The sequence below is a fragment of the Ictidomys tridecemlineatus genome, chromosome 3 (genome assembly GCF_052094955.1).
Source record: "Ictidomys tridecemlineatus isolate mIctTri1 chromosome 3, mIctTri1.hap1, whole genome shotgun sequence".
In the NCBI taxonomy this organism is placed as follows: domain Eukaryota; kingdom Metazoa; phylum Chordata; class Mammalia; order Rodentia; family Sciuridae; genus Ictidomys; species Ictidomys tridecemlineatus.
The window spans coordinates 60,175,035-60,194,726 of record NC_135479.1 but is presented as its reverse complement, the minus strand read 5'-3'; the positions used below and the strand labels follow the sequence as shown (position 1 = coordinate 60,194,726).

The 19,692-nt window shown below is 34.4% G+C and overlaps 1 protein-coding gene across 29 annotated transcripts in view; it reads right to left on the bottom strand.

Annotated features, from left to right (window-relative positions):
* Ncor1 (nuclear receptor corepressor 1) overlaps positions 1-19,692 on the bottom strand; it is a 156,431-nt gene that overhangs the window by 117,343 nt on the left and 19,396 nt on the right. For 28 of the 29 annotated variants that reach the window (XM_078042935.1, XM_078042927.1, XM_013365441.4 and 25 more), the window contains 2 exons: positions 15,436-15,613; positions 5,661-5,794 (listed from right to left, as the gene is read on the bottom strand). In XM_078042935.1, the coding sequence (XP_077899061.1) occupies positions 5,661-5,794; positions 15,436-15,543 (242 nt within the window). In that variant the 5' untranslated portion in view covers positions 15,544-15,613. Of the gene's footprint in view, positions 1-5,660; positions 5,795-15,435; positions 15,614-19,692 lie in introns of those variants that run through there. The other variant, XM_013365460.4, reaches the window with a different exon arrangement.

Here is a 19,692-nt window from a genome sequence, read left to right as displayed (position 1 = left end):
GGACACCATGGGAAGAAAGAGTAAAGGGAAAGCGGGTAAATGGGGAATAATATTGGCCAAGTTATGCACACAGAAATATGTAACAACAAATTTCACCATTATGTAGAACTATAATGCAACAATTTAAAAAAATGGGGGAAAAAAACTACCATCTGTCATGAGGTTAAAGGCCAAGCCAGTCAACACAGCACAAAGAATCAAAGTTATTGCTAGCCCACAAGAAAACCCTCTGTCAACCTAGAGTTCCTCTTAAATTTAAGGGGAAAACATTTTTTGTTCAATTACATAATTTCTATACTTTACAAGTTTCTCCAGTACAGAAATATGTTATTATGTTAGATGATCTTCATATTTTTCTACTTCTTTGTAACTGCCTAAACTTTGTCCTTCTGCATTCATTCTGATTCTGTCAAGACTTCTTACTTTTAATCATACCTCATTTTATTCCTTGATCCTTTTCATTTTATATACTGACTTTATAAAGGTGGGCAGGGTGATACCTGAATGTCCAATCAATCATTTTATTTCTTTGTTTGTCTTATCATTTTATTTTTGAATGTATCATTTTAAGTTCTTTAACAGTACACTGCACTAATAGGGTATATTCTTGGTTTGTGTTTCTTACACAAAAGGCTTTTTGGGGGGAGGGCACAATGAGTTTTCTTTAATTTCTCTTTCCAGGTATGTATTTGCTGTGTTCAAGCCTCTGCTGATCTACTCTTCCAAACAGACATATAAATTACTCCTGAGGGCTTGCTCATCACCCTGGAAAATTTCATACCACAGGTCCTCTATCTGCAGCCACTGAGAAACCAAGACAGCAGAATGGGAATGTCTAAGCATACCATTTACTACCACCCCCATTTACCTTTTCTCCAATTAGGAAATATGCATGAGAAATCCTAGGATATTATTGACCTTCTTTCTTTCTCTCAACACTGCTTCTTTGAGAATTAAAAGTAGGTATGGTGGGTGGGGATGTGGCTCAAGCAGTAACGCGCTCACCTGGCATGTGCAAGGCGCTGGGTTCGATCCTCAGCACCACATAAAAATAAAGATGTTGTGTCCTCCGAAAAAACTAAAAAATAAATATTAAAAAATTCTCTCTCTCTCTTTAAAAAAAAAAAAGTAGGTAACAGGAGGTCAAGTCATTCAAATTTCCTTCTAATTCCTTTCCCTAAATCTCATTTTTCCAAGTTCATGGTAGAAGATACTTTTCTTTTTTTCATACAATTTAAAAATTTTAAACCTTTTTAAAAACTACTTTTGGATATTTGTTAGAAATTGGGGAGGGTTAACATAAATTATCTCCACAAATTTCACCAAAAAGTATACATATAGTAATTTTAAATGTAGCCAAATAATTTTAAATCTTATCATCATAATATCTGAACAAGTAAACACATTTTAAAGATAGGAAATAAGGTTCCTTATACAATTGAAAACTAGAAAGGAAATTTAATAAATATAGTGAATAGTAAAGAAATTACTACAGATATCTCAGAACTAAAACAGATAATAAGGGCCTGTTATAATTATTTGTCACTAATAAATAAATTCCTAGAAAAATATAACCTACTAAGATTGAATCATAAAGAAATAGAAAGTCTGACCAAACCAATCACACAAACAAATTGAAAAAGCAATCATAATTTCCCAGAAATGAGAAGTCCAGGATGAGATGCTTCAGGCTGAATTTTACAAAATATCCAAAGAAAAATTAATACTAACAAATCTTAAACTATTCAAAAAATGAGAGCTTGAGGGCTAATTCCAAATACATTATATGAGGCCAACATCACCTAGATTCCTAAACCAGAAAACAATAGGTCAGTCTCTCTGATAGATTACTGATGCAAAAATCCTCAATAAAAATATTAGCAAATGAATCCAAAAATATATCAAAAAGATGATACACCATGCGTCATTCCGACTTGGCTATGGCTCTCAGCATTGAGCATCTAGCACAACACCAGTAATCCCAGCAGATCAGGAGGTTGTGAAGGAGATCACAAGTTGAAAGGTAGCCTCAGCAACAGTGAGGCGCTAAGCTATTCAGTGAGACCCTATCTCTAAATAAAATACAAAACAGGGCTGGGGATGTGGCTCAGTGGTTGAGTGCCCCCCGAGTTCAATCCCTAGTAACCCCCCTCAAAAAAAAATACATCATAACCAAGTGGAATTTATCCCAAGCATGAAAGACTGGTTTAGCATATACAAACCCATCCATGTGTTACGTCACATTAAGAAAAGACATAACATCAATTGATATGAAAAAGCATCCAACAAAATCCAACTCTTTTTCCCTGCCCCTACTCCCAGTGCAGTGAATAGAACCTAGGGGCCTCATACATACTAGGCAAGCTATCTACCACTGAGATACATCTCCATCTTCCAACATCCTTTTCTGATAAAAACTAACACTTGAGCTAGGTTTGTGGCTCAATGGTAGAGAACTTGCCTAGCACTTGTGAGACACCAAGTTCAATCCTCAGCACCACATAAATAATAAAATAAAGTTATTATGTCCACCTACCACTGAAAATAAATAAAATTTTTAAAAATAATGGGGAAAAAACCCTAACAATTTGGATATAGAAGTTCCTCAACATAATTAAGACCATTTATGAAAAATCCACAGCTAACATTATAATCAATGAAAGTTCTATAATCTGGTATAATAAATTTTTTTCCCAATACTGGGGATCAAACCCAGGGGCTTACTACCACTCAGCTAGTTTCCAAACTATTTTTTTGTTTGTTTGTTTTTTGAGAAAGGGTCTAAATTTGCCCAAGGTGGCCTCAAACTTGAGATTCTTCTGCCTCTGTCTCCCAAATCCTTGGGATTACAGTCATGTACCACTGTACCCAGCTCCTTAATATTAAAATTTAAAAAGAAGCTAGGAACACAGCTCAGTGGTAGAGTGGTTAGTTGTCTAGCATGAACAATGCCCAGGATTCAATCCCCAGTACTTCCCAAAAAAAGAAAGGAAAGAAAAAATAAGAGGCAAAACTCCCCAAAACCCTGAATAGACATTTCTTCAAAGAAAACATAAAAATTGTTAAGTTACATGAGCCTTGCATGGTAGCAAATGCCTGTAATCCCAGCAGCTCAGGAGCTGAGGCAGGAGAGTTTCGAATTCAAAGCCAGCCTCAACAAAAGCAAGGTGCTAAGCAACTCAGTGAGACCCTGTCTCTAAATAAAATACAAAATAGGGCTGAGGTTGTGCTCAGCGGTCGGGTGCCCCTGATGTCAATCTCTGGTACTGAGGAAAAAGGAAAAAATAAATAAATTGTTAAGTTACACAAAAAGTTACTCAACACCATTATCAAAGCCACTATATAAGGGGCAGTGGTAGCGTTCTTGCCTTGCAGGTATGAGGCCCTCTGTTTGATCCTCAGCACCACATAAAAATAAATAAACATATTGTGCCCATCTACAACTAAAAAAATATTTTTAAAAATCACTATATTGGCTGGGGATGTGGCTCAAGCGGTAACGCACTCGCCTGGCATGCGCGGGGCGCTGGGTTCGATCCTCAGCACCACATAAAATAAAGATGTTGTGTCAACCGAAAACTGAAAAATAAATATTAAAAAAAATTCTCTCTCTCTCTTCTCTCTCAAAAAAAAATACCATATATAATACCTCATACCTATTAGAACGGCCATTATCAAAATATCAAACAATAACAAATGTGGACAAGGATTTGGAGAAAAGTGAACTCTTGCACACTATTGCCAGGAATGTGAATAATATATCATTGTGGAAAGGAGTATGAAGGTTTCTGAAGAAATAAAAATAGAACTATCATATGAACCAGCAATACCTCTTATGAACATATACTAAAACGAAATGAAAGACGTCTGCACTCTGATTTTAGTCAGCATCATTCATAATAGCCAAGATAGGAAAAAAGAGAAAAAATCTGTCTATTGATGGATAAGTTGATAAAGAAACTGATGTGTGTTCATGTGTGTATACATTATTCAGGTTTAAAAAAAAATGAATGAGATCTACCCATTTTCCACAACATGGATGGGCCTGGAGGACATTATGCTAAGTGATATAAACCAGACATAGAAAAAAAATTATCGCATGATCTCATTTACATATGGAATCTTTTTTAAAAAATTCAAATATATGGGGCTGGGGTAGTAGCTCAGTGGTAGAGTGCTTAGGTGAGGCACTAGGTTTGAATCTCAGCACCAAATAAAAATAAAGGTATTGTGTCTATCTACAACTAAAAATTATATATTAAAAAAAACTTTTTAAAAAATTAGAATATGAGCTGGGGATGTGGCTCAAGTGGTAGCACGATCACCTGGCATGCGTGCGGCCCAGGTTCGATCCTCAGCACCACATACAGACAAAGATGCTGTGTCCGCCAAATACTGAAAAAATAAATATTAAAAAAAAATTAGAATATACCCAGGGCATGGTAGCACAAGCTTGTAATCCCAGCAACTGAGGAGGCTAAGGCAAGAAGATTACAAATTTGAGACCAGCCTTAGTCTCAAATTTGTAATCTTCTTGCCTTAGAAGAAAACAGCAGTTCCAAAGGCAGAGGAAAGATGAAAATAGGATTATGTGTTCAGATGATACAAAGTAGCAGATATGTAGGACGACAAGTTCAAAGATCTGACCTACGCCACTAGGACTAGGCAATAAAACTGTATTTGGGATGCATGCCAAGTGGGTCAATTTTAGTTGCTCTTGCTGGAAAAGAGGGGGAGCAACAATGGAAATTATGAATATGTTAATTTGTTTCAGTACAGTAACCTTTTAATTATTTATATGTATACCATACCATCATGTTATACACATACCTTAAATATATGCAATGAATTTATTTTTAAAAAACTTTGTAATTGAAAAAAAGTAAAAGAAGAGATGGTAAAGACATTGGAGAAAAATACTACCACATAGAGGGACTACTCTAACTGATGGAATATTTACTATTTACTTTGAACACCATGGCATTAATATCCCCGTTGTTACAAGTCAGAAAATTAAAGCTGAAATAGTCTAAGTCAGAAACTTACAACCCTAGCTGCAAATGAAACTCACCTAGGAAACTATAGACACTAAACTAATACTTAGGTACAACTTCAGAGAGTGATTTAATTGTTCTGTGAGGGGACTTGGTTATCCCAGGTGGTTCCAGTATGTAGTATAAATTGAGAAAGAACAACATTAGTTTATATAAAACAACCAAGGTTACCAGGATTCAAACATAGGTATCCATTATTTCCCTCAACATTAACATTAATGTTGTGGAAACAAGTTTTAAAAGCTTGATAACTATTGTGATAATTACTATAGAAGATCAAACAATATAAAGGGCTCAAAGTATAAATTATAAATGCCCACTCATATCTTGGTTAGTGAAAAATAATAATAAAAGAAACTGCAAACTTGGCTTGGTGGCCCAGGCCTGTAATTCCAGCAGCTCAGGAGGCTGAGGCAAGATCACTTTTGCCAGCCTCAGCAAAAGTGAGGTGCTAAGCAATTCAGTGGACCCTATTTCTAAATAAAATACAAAATAGGGCTGGGAACGTAGCTAAGTAGTCAAGTGCCCCTGCATTCAATCCCCAGCACACCACCCTCCCCCAAAAACGAAATGATCAAATTGTAATCCTTTTAAAAATTCCATTACCTGTCAGACCCTGGGTGAAATTCTGAAAGTAAGGAAGGTCGTCTTCGAAGCTGCTGTTGTTGCTGTTGCTGCAAGAGCTGTGATGCCTGACTGACTTCAAGATGAGAAGAGCGGTAGTCAGGGACTGCAAACTCCTGATATTAAAATAACAAAAAATTAACTATTAACCAATAACTGAAAAGCATAATTAATCAAAATAACTAGTTAAGGAAATAGCAATGAAGACTTCAATCCTTCACTTAGCCAATTCTTCCCCATAAAACTAAAACAATCAACATTTTAACTGCTTATCATGAAAAAAAACTCAAAATGAAATCTGAAGTTCAGCCTATACTTTATTCATCCCTCTAATAACATATTACTGTAACTCCCAATGTGTACTGTTCACATAAGTAAAATCTCAAACTCTAGTATTCAATATGAAATCCTAGAAAGTATTCCAAACTCAAAATGAATAGTTAGAAGGGCCACATACATAACCTAGTTACATCAATGCATTTTGACAAATGAAGAAACTGAAGTCTGAAAATTAACCTGGTAGTTAAGAGTCATTGTTTTTGTACCATAGCTAGGTAAATGTCTTTATACTTATTTTCCTTTTTGTTTAATTTTCTTTTTTACCCGCTTTCCCTGACAAGAATCACCAGGCCCCAGGCCTCTTGATCGAACACTTGGCCAAACCAAGTTGAGTCTCAGTGTCCTTACAGTCCACTGCTTTGGGCCTGAGGTGAGGCAAAAGAACATCACAGTGGAAGGATGTAGCAGAGAAAAAGCTGTTCACCTCACAACAGCTGGGAAGGGGTGGGGATAAGATAGAAGAAACAGGGAAGAAGAAAGAAGAGAGGGGAGAGAGGGAAAGGAGAGGGGAAGAAGAAGATGAGAAGGAAGAAGAAGAAAGAAAAATCCGTTGTTGTTTTGTTATGGTGCCTACACTAGCCTGGAAATCCTGGACTCAAAACAATCCTCCTGCTTCAGTCTCTCAAACAGTTGAAATTACAAGTGTGCACCATTATACTTAGCTTTAGGCTAATTTATCTGCTCTTGATTTTTTAGCAAAAGCTTCTTTTCATAACAAATCTATTGTGGTAACTCAATCATAAACAGATGTTAAACATAAAATTACTAAATAACCAAGGAATTTAGTATATATATACAAGATCCATGCCCAAAGGAATTAAAAGTACCCAACTAGACACAAAACAAATTCTCAGGACCACTACTCACAATTATCAAAAAAGAAGTACCCAAATGTCCAAAGACTAATTGAATGAATAAATAAAACATGGTATATCCATACAATAGAATATTATTCAGCATAAGTTAAGAACCTAAAAAAATTATAAGTTTAAAAAGAAAGTTGGATAGGGCTGAGGTTGTGGCTCAGTGGTCAGCTGTTTAACTAGCATATGTGAGGCACTGAGATCAATTCTTAGCACCACATATAAATAAAGTTTATTGATAACTAAAAAATATATTTAAAAAAGAAGTATTTAGATAAAAAGGCCACATATATTATTCCAATTATATTAAATTTGTACAAGAGGTGAATTCATAGAGATATAAAGTAGATTAGAGATTGCCAGAGGATGGTGGGGGGGGGAAGCGCAGAATTGAGACTGCTATTAGATATGGAGTTCTGTTTCAGGCGATGGAAATGTTCTGAATTTATACAATAGTGATGATTACACAACATAGTAAATACACTAAAATCCACTGTATTAGACACTTTAAATGGTGGCTTTTCTGTTAATGTGAACTCTATGCCAACAAAAAATTTTTGAAATCATGAACAAATTAAAGTGAGGTGTCCAGAACCTTTCAAATACAAAGTTGAAAACAGACACAAAGTTGAAAACAACAAAACAAAACAAAACACCGAAGACAAAAATCATTTTAATTCTTTTAAAAGCCTCCAAAAGAAAAAATAATTTAGGGCTGGGGTTGTGGCTCAGCAGCAGAGCGCTTGCCTAGCAAATGCGAGGCCCTGGGTTTGATCCTCAGCACTACATAAAAATAAATAAAGATACTGTGTCCAACTAAAAAATAAATATTAAAAAAGAATTTAAAAAAAGAAAAAAGAATTTATATCCAAGGGAATAGGCAAAAGTAGAAAAAGACATGAGAATATATTATCCTCAAAAAAATCGAATAGTGATCAGAGAAATTAAAAATTTGATCACTGAAATTAAACAGTTGTTAAACAGAAAGTTTAACAAAGGGAAAAAAGTTTAAGCAAAGTTTAAGCAAAGGGAAAAAAATAGAAGTTCGCTTAGAACACAAAAGCAGAAAATATAAAATATAAAGATATTAAATAAAGGAGTTAGAGTAATAAGTTCAAATATCCAACTCCACAGGTGAGAGATTTTCTAAGAAAGAACAGAACAGAATTTCTCAGAAGTTAGAAAAAACATAATCCTTGGATTTAAAAAGGCCCAGGGGAAAAGCACTATTATATTTAAAAATTAATCCACACTGGACACGTGAAAAGTTTAGAAACTCAATGATAAAATGAAAGTTTTACTATAATCTCCAAGAAATATAAAACAGGTTTCCTATTAGAAAAAAAGAAAAGAAGGAAGAAAGGAAGAAAGAAAAAAAAAGAAAAGCAGCCTTTTCATCACCAATGAATAGAAGCAAACAGATAGAGCAAATTCCAAGTCCAGAGGAAAATGACTTTTAATCTACAAATTTTAAAACCAGATCATCCAAATTTTAGGGCTACAAACTTTTCAGAATTCAAGAACTCATAAAAAATATACCAACCACACAGTCTCTGAAATTTTGGTTTTGGTTTTATTTTGTGGTGCAAGAGACTGAACACATACCCTCACTCAGCTGTACTCCCAGACATGTGAGAATTTCTAGAGGATGAATTAAATAAGACAAATTTGATCCAAAAGTAAAGAGTGAAATAAAAGAAACAAAAGAGCTCTATAGCTTCCAGTTTTGAGGAAATAATATTACTCAGAATTAACTACTCATAAAATGTAGTAATTAGTTTCACATACTGGGCAACTGGCAGCACAGAACATAATGTCCATGAGAAAATAAACAAACGAGGTGAATCCTACCTGCCATATTCCAGACTTTCTACCTAAAGGCAATTTCCAAACTGCAGACTTGGGTAGGGAATATAAACACTGCCTTACAGTTGGGAAGAAAGAATGGCACAGGTTTGGAGAAGTCAGATGACCAAAATTGTTGGACAAGACTTCCAAAGAGAAGGATTTTTGTTTGCTTGCTTGTGGTAGTGGGGATAAAACCCCTGAGCTACATTCCCAGTCCTTTTTAGTTTTTATTTTGAGAGAAGGTCTTACTAAGTTACTGAGGATCTCACTAAATTCTTGAGACTAGCCCTGAACCCGAGATCCTCTTGTCTCAATCTCCTGAGTTGCTCCAATTACAGGCATGAGACATCACGTCTGGCAGAAAAGGGAGTTATATAAAGATTTTTTTGAAATATGAATTTCAGTTCCTTTAAATCTTTGAATAGAAAAAGCACAAGGCTGGACTAAAACAATTTTAAAGAAAATAATTACAAACAACTTATGATGAAAGAACAATTAGGGAGAACCATAAAGCAAATAATTCCCAGAGTTCACTTGAGATCAATATTCATTTGAATCTCCTCTTGAAAAAAAACACGTGTACATATGAACCCAGACATGGTAGTTCATGCCTGTAATTCCAGCAGCTCAAGAGGCTGAGGCAGGAGGATCCCAGTTCAAACAAAAGCCTCAGCAATTTAGGGAGGACCTAAGCAACTTAGAGAGACCCTGTCTCAAAAAAAAAAAAAAAAAAAAAAAGTGGGGCTGGGGATGTGCCTCTGGATTCAACCCCTGGTACCCACCCCCCAAAAAGTGAAGAAATCTCAGTGAATATACAGACTCTCCAGAGGACAAAAGCTTATAATTAATCAGGGGTTAAATTAGAACACAAAGTCTATTTTAGACCTGCCCTAAGAGATTAAAAACAAGCCTAAAAGTTAATTTGTCTATCAACAAATCCAACCCTCTTTAAAGGAATACAACAAAAACCAACACCAAAACAGTGTATAAAATTCAAATATTCAAATTTCAATCAAAAAATCCAATATCTGTAATGAGAATGTCATTGGATGAAATTAATAGCAGGTTGAAGGGCTGGAGTTGTGGCTCAGTGTTAGAGCACTTGCCTACCATGTGTGCAGCACTGGTATTGATTCTCAGCACCACATATAAATAAATGGTTAAAAGGTCCATCAACAACTATAAAAAAGCTTTTAAAAAAGCAGATGGGAAACTACACAAGAAACAGATCACTGGTTGTGAAAGCTATTGGAAAACCAAACTAATGGATAAAATAAAACTAAAAATGGGAGCTGGGGATGTGGCTCAGTGGTAGAGTACACGTCTTGTATGTGTGAGGTGCTGGGTTCAATTCTCAGCACCAAATGAAGATAAATAAAGGTATTGTGTCCATCTACAACCAAAAAAATATTAAAAAAATAAAAGTAAAAATGAAAAAGGCCCATAAAATACAAAATAGGGCCAGGGATGTGGCTCAGTAGTTGACTGCCCCTGAGTTCCATCTGTGGTACCACAAAACAAAACCTCAAGAAAGGTACATCCCAAACAAATTGTTGAAAAACCAGTGATAAAGATAAAAATCTTAAAAGTAACCAGAGGTTGGGAAGAGGCATTTTATAAATAAATGAACAATGATAAAAAGAACACAGGCTTAAACTGGGCATGTCTGTAATCCCAGCAGCTTGGGAGACTGCTGAGGCTGGAGGATCACAAATTTAAAGCCAGCCTCAGCAACGTAGTGAAGCAACTCTGAGAGATCCAGTCTCAAAATAAAAAGGATGGGGATGTGCTTCAATTATTAAGCGCACCCCAAGTTCAATCCCTGTTACAAAAAAAAGACCACATACTTAAAAATTAGAAACCACAAAAGCCAGAACTCAAAAAAAATATATCATTTGAAGTACTAGGAAGAAAAAACTGTCAATTTAGAATTCAATATCAAGTAAAAATATTATTCAAAAATTAAGTTGAAATAAAAACTTCTTCAGATAAATAAAACCTAAAATAATTCATTGCTAGACATGTACTAAAAGAAATGAAGTTCTTTAGACAAGAAGAAAAAAATGATAGACAAGAAACTTGAATATCCACAGAAGAATGAAGCGCTTTAGAAATAGTACATATGCAGATAACTATAGAAGAAAGAAAATAATAAAAGAGCAGAAATCAATGAAAACGAAAACCAAGTGAAAAGAAATGAAACCACAGTCTGTTTTTCAAAGAAAGAACCCATCAAATTGATAAGCCTCTAGGCAGACTGATTAAAGAAAAAAGAAAAAAATCCACTTATTATCAATATAAGGAATAACATCTAACATGTGTCAAAGACAACATCTAACATATGTCAAAGACATTGAAATCATAATGGAATAGTGTAACTTTTGTCAATAAATTTAAGGTTGTACTTAGAGTTTACTCAAACTGCTTCCAGAAAATAGAAACTCTAAATAATAACTATCAAAGAAGAGCTGGGGTTGTGGCTCAGCGTTAGAGTGCTCACCTAGCACATGTGAAACCCTGGATTCGATCCTCAGCACCACATAATAAACAAACAAACAAACAAATACATAAATAAAATAAAAGTATTGTGTCCAACTACAACTACAAAATGTTTTTTAAACAATTAAAAAATATATATAACTATTAAAGAAACTGAGTTCATAATTTAAATTCTTGCCAGAAAGAAAATTCTAGGTCCAATGGCTTCATGATATACTCTATCAAACATCTAAGAAAGAAAAAATACCAATCCTACATAAATTCTTTTAAGAAAATACAAGAAAAGGAAACATTTTCTAAGTTAATATTAGTCTTTTTTTAAATTTATTTTTTAGTTATACATGACAGTAGAATACATTTTGACATATCATACATACATGGAGTATAACTTCCCATTTGTGTAGTTCCACTGGTTGTGTATTCACATAAGAAGAATATAGGAAAGGGGCTGCAGGTGTGGCTCAGTGGTAGAGCACTTGCCTAGCACGTTTGAGGCACTGGGTTTGATCCTCAGCACCACATAAAAATAAATAAAGGCTTGTGTCAACCTACAACTAAAACAGTACACACACACACACACACACACACACAGAGGAAAGTAATGTCTGATTCCTTCTATCTTTCTTATTCACATCCCCTTTGTTCCCTTCATTCCCCTTTGTCTAATCCAGTGAACTTCTATTCTCTCCCCACCGATTATTGAGATTTAGAAACTACATATCAGAGAGAACATCCGGCCTTTGGTTTTTTGGGTTTGGCTTACTTCACTTAACATGATAGTCTCCAGAATTTCATTCTTCTTTATGGCTAAGTAATATTTCATCGCATATATGTACCACATTTCTTTATCCATTCCTGTTGAAGGGCATATAGGTTGGTTCCATAGCTTGGCTACTATGAATTGAGCTGCTATAAACATTGATATGGCTGCCTCACTGTAGTATGCTGATTTTAAGTTGTTTGAGTATATACCAAGGAGTGGGATAAATGGGTCAAATGGTGGTTCCATTCCAAGTTTTCTGAGAAGTCTCCCTACTGCTTACCAGAGTAATTTCACCAATTTGCAGTCCCATCACCAATGTATGACAGAGACTAATCCACAAAGTTACAACTATCCTATATTTGATAAAGGGGCTAAAAGCATGCAATGGAGGAAGGATAGCATCTTCAACAAATGGTGTTGGGAAAACTGGAAATCCATATGCAACAAAATGAAACTGAATCCCTTTCTCTCGCCACGCACAAAAGTTAATTCAAAATGAATCAAGGAGCTTGATATCAAATCAGAGACTCTGCGTCTGATAGAAGAAAAAGTTGGCTCCCATCTACATATTGTGGGGTAAGGCTCCAAATTCCTTAATAGGACACCCATAGCACAAGAGTTAATAACAAGAATCAACAAATGGGACTTACTTAAACTAAAAAGTTTTTTCTGAGCAAGAGAAACAATAAGAGAGGTAAATAGGGAGCCTACATCCTGGGAACAAATTTTTACTCCTCACACTTCAGATAGAGCCCTAATATCCAGAGTATACAAAGAACTCAAAAAATTAGACAATAAGATAACAAATAACCCAATCAACCAATGTATGAGTATACCTTTTCCCCCACATCCTCGCCATTTATTGTTCCTTGTATTTTTGATAATTGCCATTCTGACTGGAGTAAGATGAAATCTCAATGTTGTTTTAATTTGTATTTCTCTAATTAGTAGAGATGTTGAACATTTTTTCATAATTTGTTGACCAATCATTTCTTCTGTGAAGTGTCTGTTCAGTTCCTTTGCCAATTTATTGATTGGGTTATTTGCTTTTTTAGTGTTAAGATTTTTGAGCGGGCTGGGGTTGTGGCTCAGCAATAGAGGGCTCACCTAGCATGTGCGAAGCCCCGAGTTCGATCCTCAGCACAACATAAAAATAAAATAAAGGTATTGCGTCCAACTACAACTAAATAAACAAAATATTTAAAAAAATATTTTTGAGTTATTTATATATCCTAGAGATTAATGCTCTATCTGAAGTGCAGGTGACAAAGATTTTCTTCCATTCTGTGGGCTCTCTCTTCACATTCTTGATTGTTTCCTTTGTTGTGAAGAAGCTTTTTAGGTTGATACCATCCATTTCTTGATTCTTGATTTTACTTCTTACACTTCAGGAGTTTTGTTGAGAAATCTGGTTCCTAAGACAACATGATGGAGATTTGGGCCTACTTTTTCTTTTAGTAGGCACAGGTTTCTGGTCTAATGCCTATGTCCTTGATCCACTTTGAGTTGAGCTAACATTATTTTCTTTTAAGTCTTTCTTTTATTTATTTACTTTTATATGGTGCTGAGGATCAAAGCCAGTGCCTCAAACATGTTAGGCAAACCCTCTACCACTGAGCCACAACCCCAGCCCCAGCTAACATCATTCTTAATGATGAAAAACTGAAACTTAACTTTTTAACTCAGTTCACATACAAAACTTAATTCAAAACAGAAATGTAAAGCCTAAAATTATAACACTTAGAGAAGGAAACATAGAAAGTCTTAGTAACCTTAAGTTTGGCAAAAACTTAAGATACAACTCAAAAAACACAAAATATAAAAGAATTAGACCTCATAAAAAATTTTAAATGTATGATCACCAAAGGACACTGCTAAGAAAATAAGGCAGTACTTCTGTATGTAATCTATATATAACAACATAGATATATTTTCTAAATTATTTTATTTATAATAACTAAAAACTAGAATAGGCAACATCCATATCTAGCAATAAAAAGTTAATACTGAAAAATTCCAGACATGACTAAATCTCAAAAATATTATGGGAGGGAAAAGAAGCCATCACAAGAGTCCATATGAAATGCACAATAAATATAATCTATTATGACAGAGCAGACTGGTGGTTTTATGGGAGATCAGATCGCTGAAAGTTGGGGAGGAAGACTGACCTGGATGAGGTATATAAGAATTTTCTGGCATGATAAAAATGTTCTTTACCTCCATTTTGGTGGTGAGCTTATGGGCATTTGAGTTTGTCAAAATATTTATATATCATAAAATGGCTGGATTATATACACACACAACACACAACACACACACATACACACACACACACACAATGAAGTTGCTTTTTTAAAAATAACCTAGCCAGGCATAATGGCACACAGATGTAATCTTAGTGGCTCTGGAGGCTGAGGTTGGCTTTTAACTGCAAGTTAAAAGCCAACCTCAGCAATTTAGCAAGGTCCTAGGCAATTTACCAAGACCCTGTCTCAAAAAAAAAAAAAAAAAAGAGAAAAGAAAAGAAAAAGAAAAACAAAGGTTGGGAATACAACTCAGTGGTTAAGTAACTCTGAGTTGAGTTCAATTTCTGGTACCAAAAATAAATATAAGTTTTTTTTAAAAAAATTAAAATAACCTACAAAACTAGTAATCAGAACAGCACAGGAGCAGGAAGAACATGCAATCAAAACTCAAGATCTAATCATGATAAAATTCTCAAACTAGGAACAGAAAGCAACTTCTTTAACCAAAAAAGATTAACAGCAAAACATACAACTAACATACTTAATGATAAAAGACTAAATATTTCCCTACACAGAACTACCTATGTCTAATCTTGCTGTGTAATTATGCCCACACTTCAGAGGAATACTCAGGGGTATGTAGCAGTATTCAACTATATTTTGCTGATAAATTTGCCTTCTTATTCCCTGTTATGACCATTTAATCTCTTCCTCTCCAGTTTCTTCAAATCTCTTACACCACTGTCCCTAGTGTACTCTAAACCTGTAATTTCATCTCATATTTTATTTTTCATAAAGTAAGTCAATAATACAAACTCATCTTCCTGCCATCAAATCAATCAAGAAGGTAGAGGCCTTTATCCTGGCCATCACTTAAGAGAGGCCAAGTTACCTGTACAACTCAAAACTCAGAATATGAAACATAACAGGTCTTGACCTAGAAACTCAAGGCAACTGATTCTTTTCCACAATTCCTACAAGCAAAAGACACATACAACCTCTAAAATATGGCAGAAAATGATAATAGAAAGAGAGATAATTAATTCCCAAACTTTGGGTCCTCATTTTTTCAGTATGATTTTTGCCATTAAAAAACAACAATTACAATAGCAAGTACATTTGGTTTCTGGTCAACAAATGTATTATATAAGAAAAGTATACATACAGATGCAATTTGCACAGCATCTGTTTCTTACCTGCTGGTGGCGAGTGCTGGGAAAGGTGTACTGGACAGAGTGGGGAGGATAACGACTTTGTTCTGTGCTGAATGCTCCTTGGTTGGGAGGATAACCTGAACTTGACATTATCAGTAAAGGAGTCCTCACTGGGATGTGAGATCAAGTCCAACAAACAATCATGTTTCTAGGAAACCACCTGAACAGGATGAGAAAAAAGAGAATTCATAAGAACTAAAATACTACGCAAAATGTAACTATAGCTATATAAATAAAACCACAACTAGCAGTGAAGTTTTCTCTCATGTATTCACTTCATAGAAGTTGTTGAGGTAGGATAAACATTAATGGGTCTTTTCATTTGCAATCTAAAATATTCTTTTAATATATGACTAATGATATAATTAGGTATATAAAGTAAAAAAAATACATAAAATTTTAACATGAGGTAATGGGGATATAGCTCAGTAATAAGATACAGTATCTGCTTAGTAGGCATTAGGCCCTAGGTCCCCTTCTTTCCCCAAAAAATCTTAGCATTAGACATGGCACACAGTAGCCATATCTTTCTATAAATAAGAAACATATATATTATAAAGACAAAAATACATAATTCTAAATTTGGGAGTTGTTAAAAAAAAAAAAAGTCAACTGTAAAGAGGGCTAGGTATATGGCTCAAGTAGTAGTGCGTTCACCTGGCATGCGTGGGGCACTGGGTTCAATCCTCAGCACCACATAGAAACAAAATATTGTGTCCATCTAAAGCTAAAAAGTAAATATTTAAAAAAAAAGAATCCAAGAGTATTTATAAATATTTGCACAAAGAAAATATTGTCTTTATTAAATAATCACAGGTAGGCCCCAAAATAATAGGATAAGAGGACAATGCGGTTGGGCAAGTTTTCAAAAAAGAATAAAGTCTATCAACTCAAGGAAAGCAACTGCCAATACTTGTGAGAATCAGAATTTTGGGGGCTGGGGATGTGGCTTAAGCGGTAACGCGCTTGCTTGGCATGCACAGGGCGCTGAGTTTGATCCTCAGCAACACATAAAAAATAAAATAAAGATGTTGTGTCCACCAAAAACTGAAAAATAAATATTAAAAAAATTCTTTTTTTTTTTAAAGAGAGAAAAGAAAGAATTTTGGAATACCTTGTATTGTCACTATGAGCTTGACAGCATCTGAACATTTAAAGATTTTTCCTATGAGACTGACTAGTGGTGAAATTAAGAAGTGTGAGGTTTTTATATAACAAAACGTGTCAATATTTGAAATATCTGCATAATTCACATTTTATTCTCCAAGTGACTAATACAGATTGTTACAATATTTTACATGAATGATTTATCTAAAACATGAAGCTAACCAATAAATTTTCATACAGTACATTTTATTTTATTTTTTTTAGAATTTTTTTAATATTTATTTTTTAGTTATCGGCAGATACAATATCTTTGTTTTGTATGTGGTGCTGAGGATCGAACCCGGGCCACACGCATGCCAGGCGAGTGCGCTGCTTGAGCCACATCCCCAGCCCCTCATACAGTACATTTTAAAAATGTAAATCATTGGGCTGGATTTGTAGCTCAGTGACAGAGAACTTGCCTAGCAGGTCTGATCCAGCACCACATAAAAATAAGTAAAGATATTGTGTCCATCTACAACATATACATATATATATACACACACACAATAAACTACTGATATGGTTTCACATTCTATACGATAATCAACCTTTAAAAAATTACCACTTGATTGGTTTTGATGGGAAATCAAAGAACATACTCAATTATATAAAAAGAGTTGTTAAAATACCCCTCCATTTTTCAACTGTATATCTATGGGGTTAGGTTTTCTTTATAAAGTTTAATCAAAACAACATATTGCAAGATATTGAATGTAGAAATAGATGGGAGAATCAAGCTATCTTCTAAAGTAAAAATGTAAAACACTACCACTCTTTTTTTTTTTTTTTTTTTTTTTTTTTTTTTTTTTTTTTTTTTTTTTTTTAAAGAGAGAGTGAGAGAGGAGAGAGAGAGAGAATTTTTAATATTTATTTTTTAGTTCTCGGCGGACACAACATCTTTGTTTGTATGTGGTGCTGAGGATCGAACCCGGGCTGCACGCATGCCAGGCGAGCGCGCTACCGCTTGAGCCACATCCCCAGCCCAACACTACCACTCTTAACAAATTTTTTTAACTAGTTGTTCAACATAAAGATGTCATGTAATGGGTAGTGCTCAATATACATTGGTAATAAGAATCGAAAATGGTAAGTACCACTGAGCTATGCCCTCAAGCCCTATATAGTTTTTAAATAAATATCTTTAAATTTTCACTTTAGTCTTATTTGATAAACAGCATATATAACTCATATAAGCAAAGGAACTTCATAATCCTAAATAATTTACTCCTTGATGCTTATGATACAGAAAAGAAATTAAGGACACTAAAATCCTCAAAGTAATTTCTGATCTAAATTCTTTTAAAAGACCAGGTCATGTACAATACTTTCAACCTAAGAAAGATCCTAACCACAATCTCCCACACATAAATGGTAAAATTGAAAGCTTTAACTTACATCAAACTATAGTGATACATGCATACCCATGTTTACAGCAGCTCAATTCACAATAGCCCAACTATGGAACCAAGATAGATGACTATCAGTGGTTGAATGGATAAAGAAAATGTAGTACATATACACAATGGAGTTTTATTCAACCATAAAGGAAAATGAAACTATGTCATTGTTGGAAGATGGTTGGAATTAGAGACCATTATATTAGGTGAAATAAGCCATATTCAGGTCAAGGATCTTAAGTTCTTTTGAATATGGAAGCTAGACAGGAAAAAGGAAAAGCATGGGGGCTGAGGTTGTGGCTCAGTGGTAGAGCATTCGTCTAGCACATGTGAGGCCCTGGGTTCGATCCTTCTCACAACCTAAAAATAAATAAAATGAAGGTATTGTGCCCAACTACAACTAAAAAATAAACATTAAAGAAAAAAAAAGGAAAAGCATGGTACTGGGGCAGGGATCTCAAGAAAATCAAAGGGAGATCAATAAAGGAAAGGGATGAAGGGGTGGAAAGCAGGGAAGGAGGGGGAAAGTGCTGGAGAGTGGTAACATCCAAATTATATTTTGTGCACCTAAGAATAAGGAACAGGGGGCTGGGGTTGTGGGGCTGGGGTTGTGACTCGGTGGTAGAATGCTCGCCTAGCACATTCGAGGTGTTGGGTTCAATCCTCAGCACAACATAAAAACAAATAAATAAAGGTGCCCAACTACAACTAAAAAAAATAAATGTTGAAAAAGAAAAAAAGAATAGCTAACAGGGGGCTGGGGTTGTGGCTCGATGGTAGAGTGCTTGCCTAGCATGTGTGAGGCCCTGAGTTCAATCCTCAGCACCATATAATGATAAATATATTGAGTCCATCTACAACTAAAAATATTAAAAAAAAAAAAAAAAAAGAATAGGTAACAGGGCTGGGGTTGTGGCTCGGCAATAGAGTGCTCGCCTAGCACATGTGAGGTGCTGGGTTCAATCCTCAGCACAACATAAAAACAAACAAAATAAAGGTATTGTGTCCAACTGCAACTAAAAAAAGAAATTTAAAAAAATATGTAACAACAAATTCTATCATTATGTACAACTATAATGTACCAATTTTTAAAAAGTGGGGTAAAAAAATAGAGACATTTTAAGAAAGCAAATTACAAACCAGAAAATAACTGCAATGGAAAAGCTCTGAAAAAAAAAAAAAAAAAAATATATATATATATATATATAGAGAGAGAGAGAGAGAGATACACAGACATAGATACTGATATATCTTACAAATGGCAAAATTTCATTACAACCTATATATATATATATATATATATATATATATATATATATATATATATATATATTTTTTTTTTTACGAATCACTAAAAAAATAACAAAGTTGTAGAAACATTGGATTAGCAAAGGAAATGATGCTGTTAAGTAACCATAAATAATCATAAAAAAGCAAAAAAAAAATCACTTTTCCCAAAAACTTAGCAATATATAAAAAAGTACAATAATGTACATTAATAATGTAAATTAATGTATGTATATAATAATGTATATTTAAAAATGTATAATAATGCCAAGTGTTGAAGAAAGTTTTAGAAAATAGGCATTTTTTTTTTCACTTTCCTAGTTCATATATAAATTGGTATAAATTTGCTCTCTGAATAATGGCAATTTATGGACTGGGGCTGTGGCTCAATGGTAGAGCACCTACC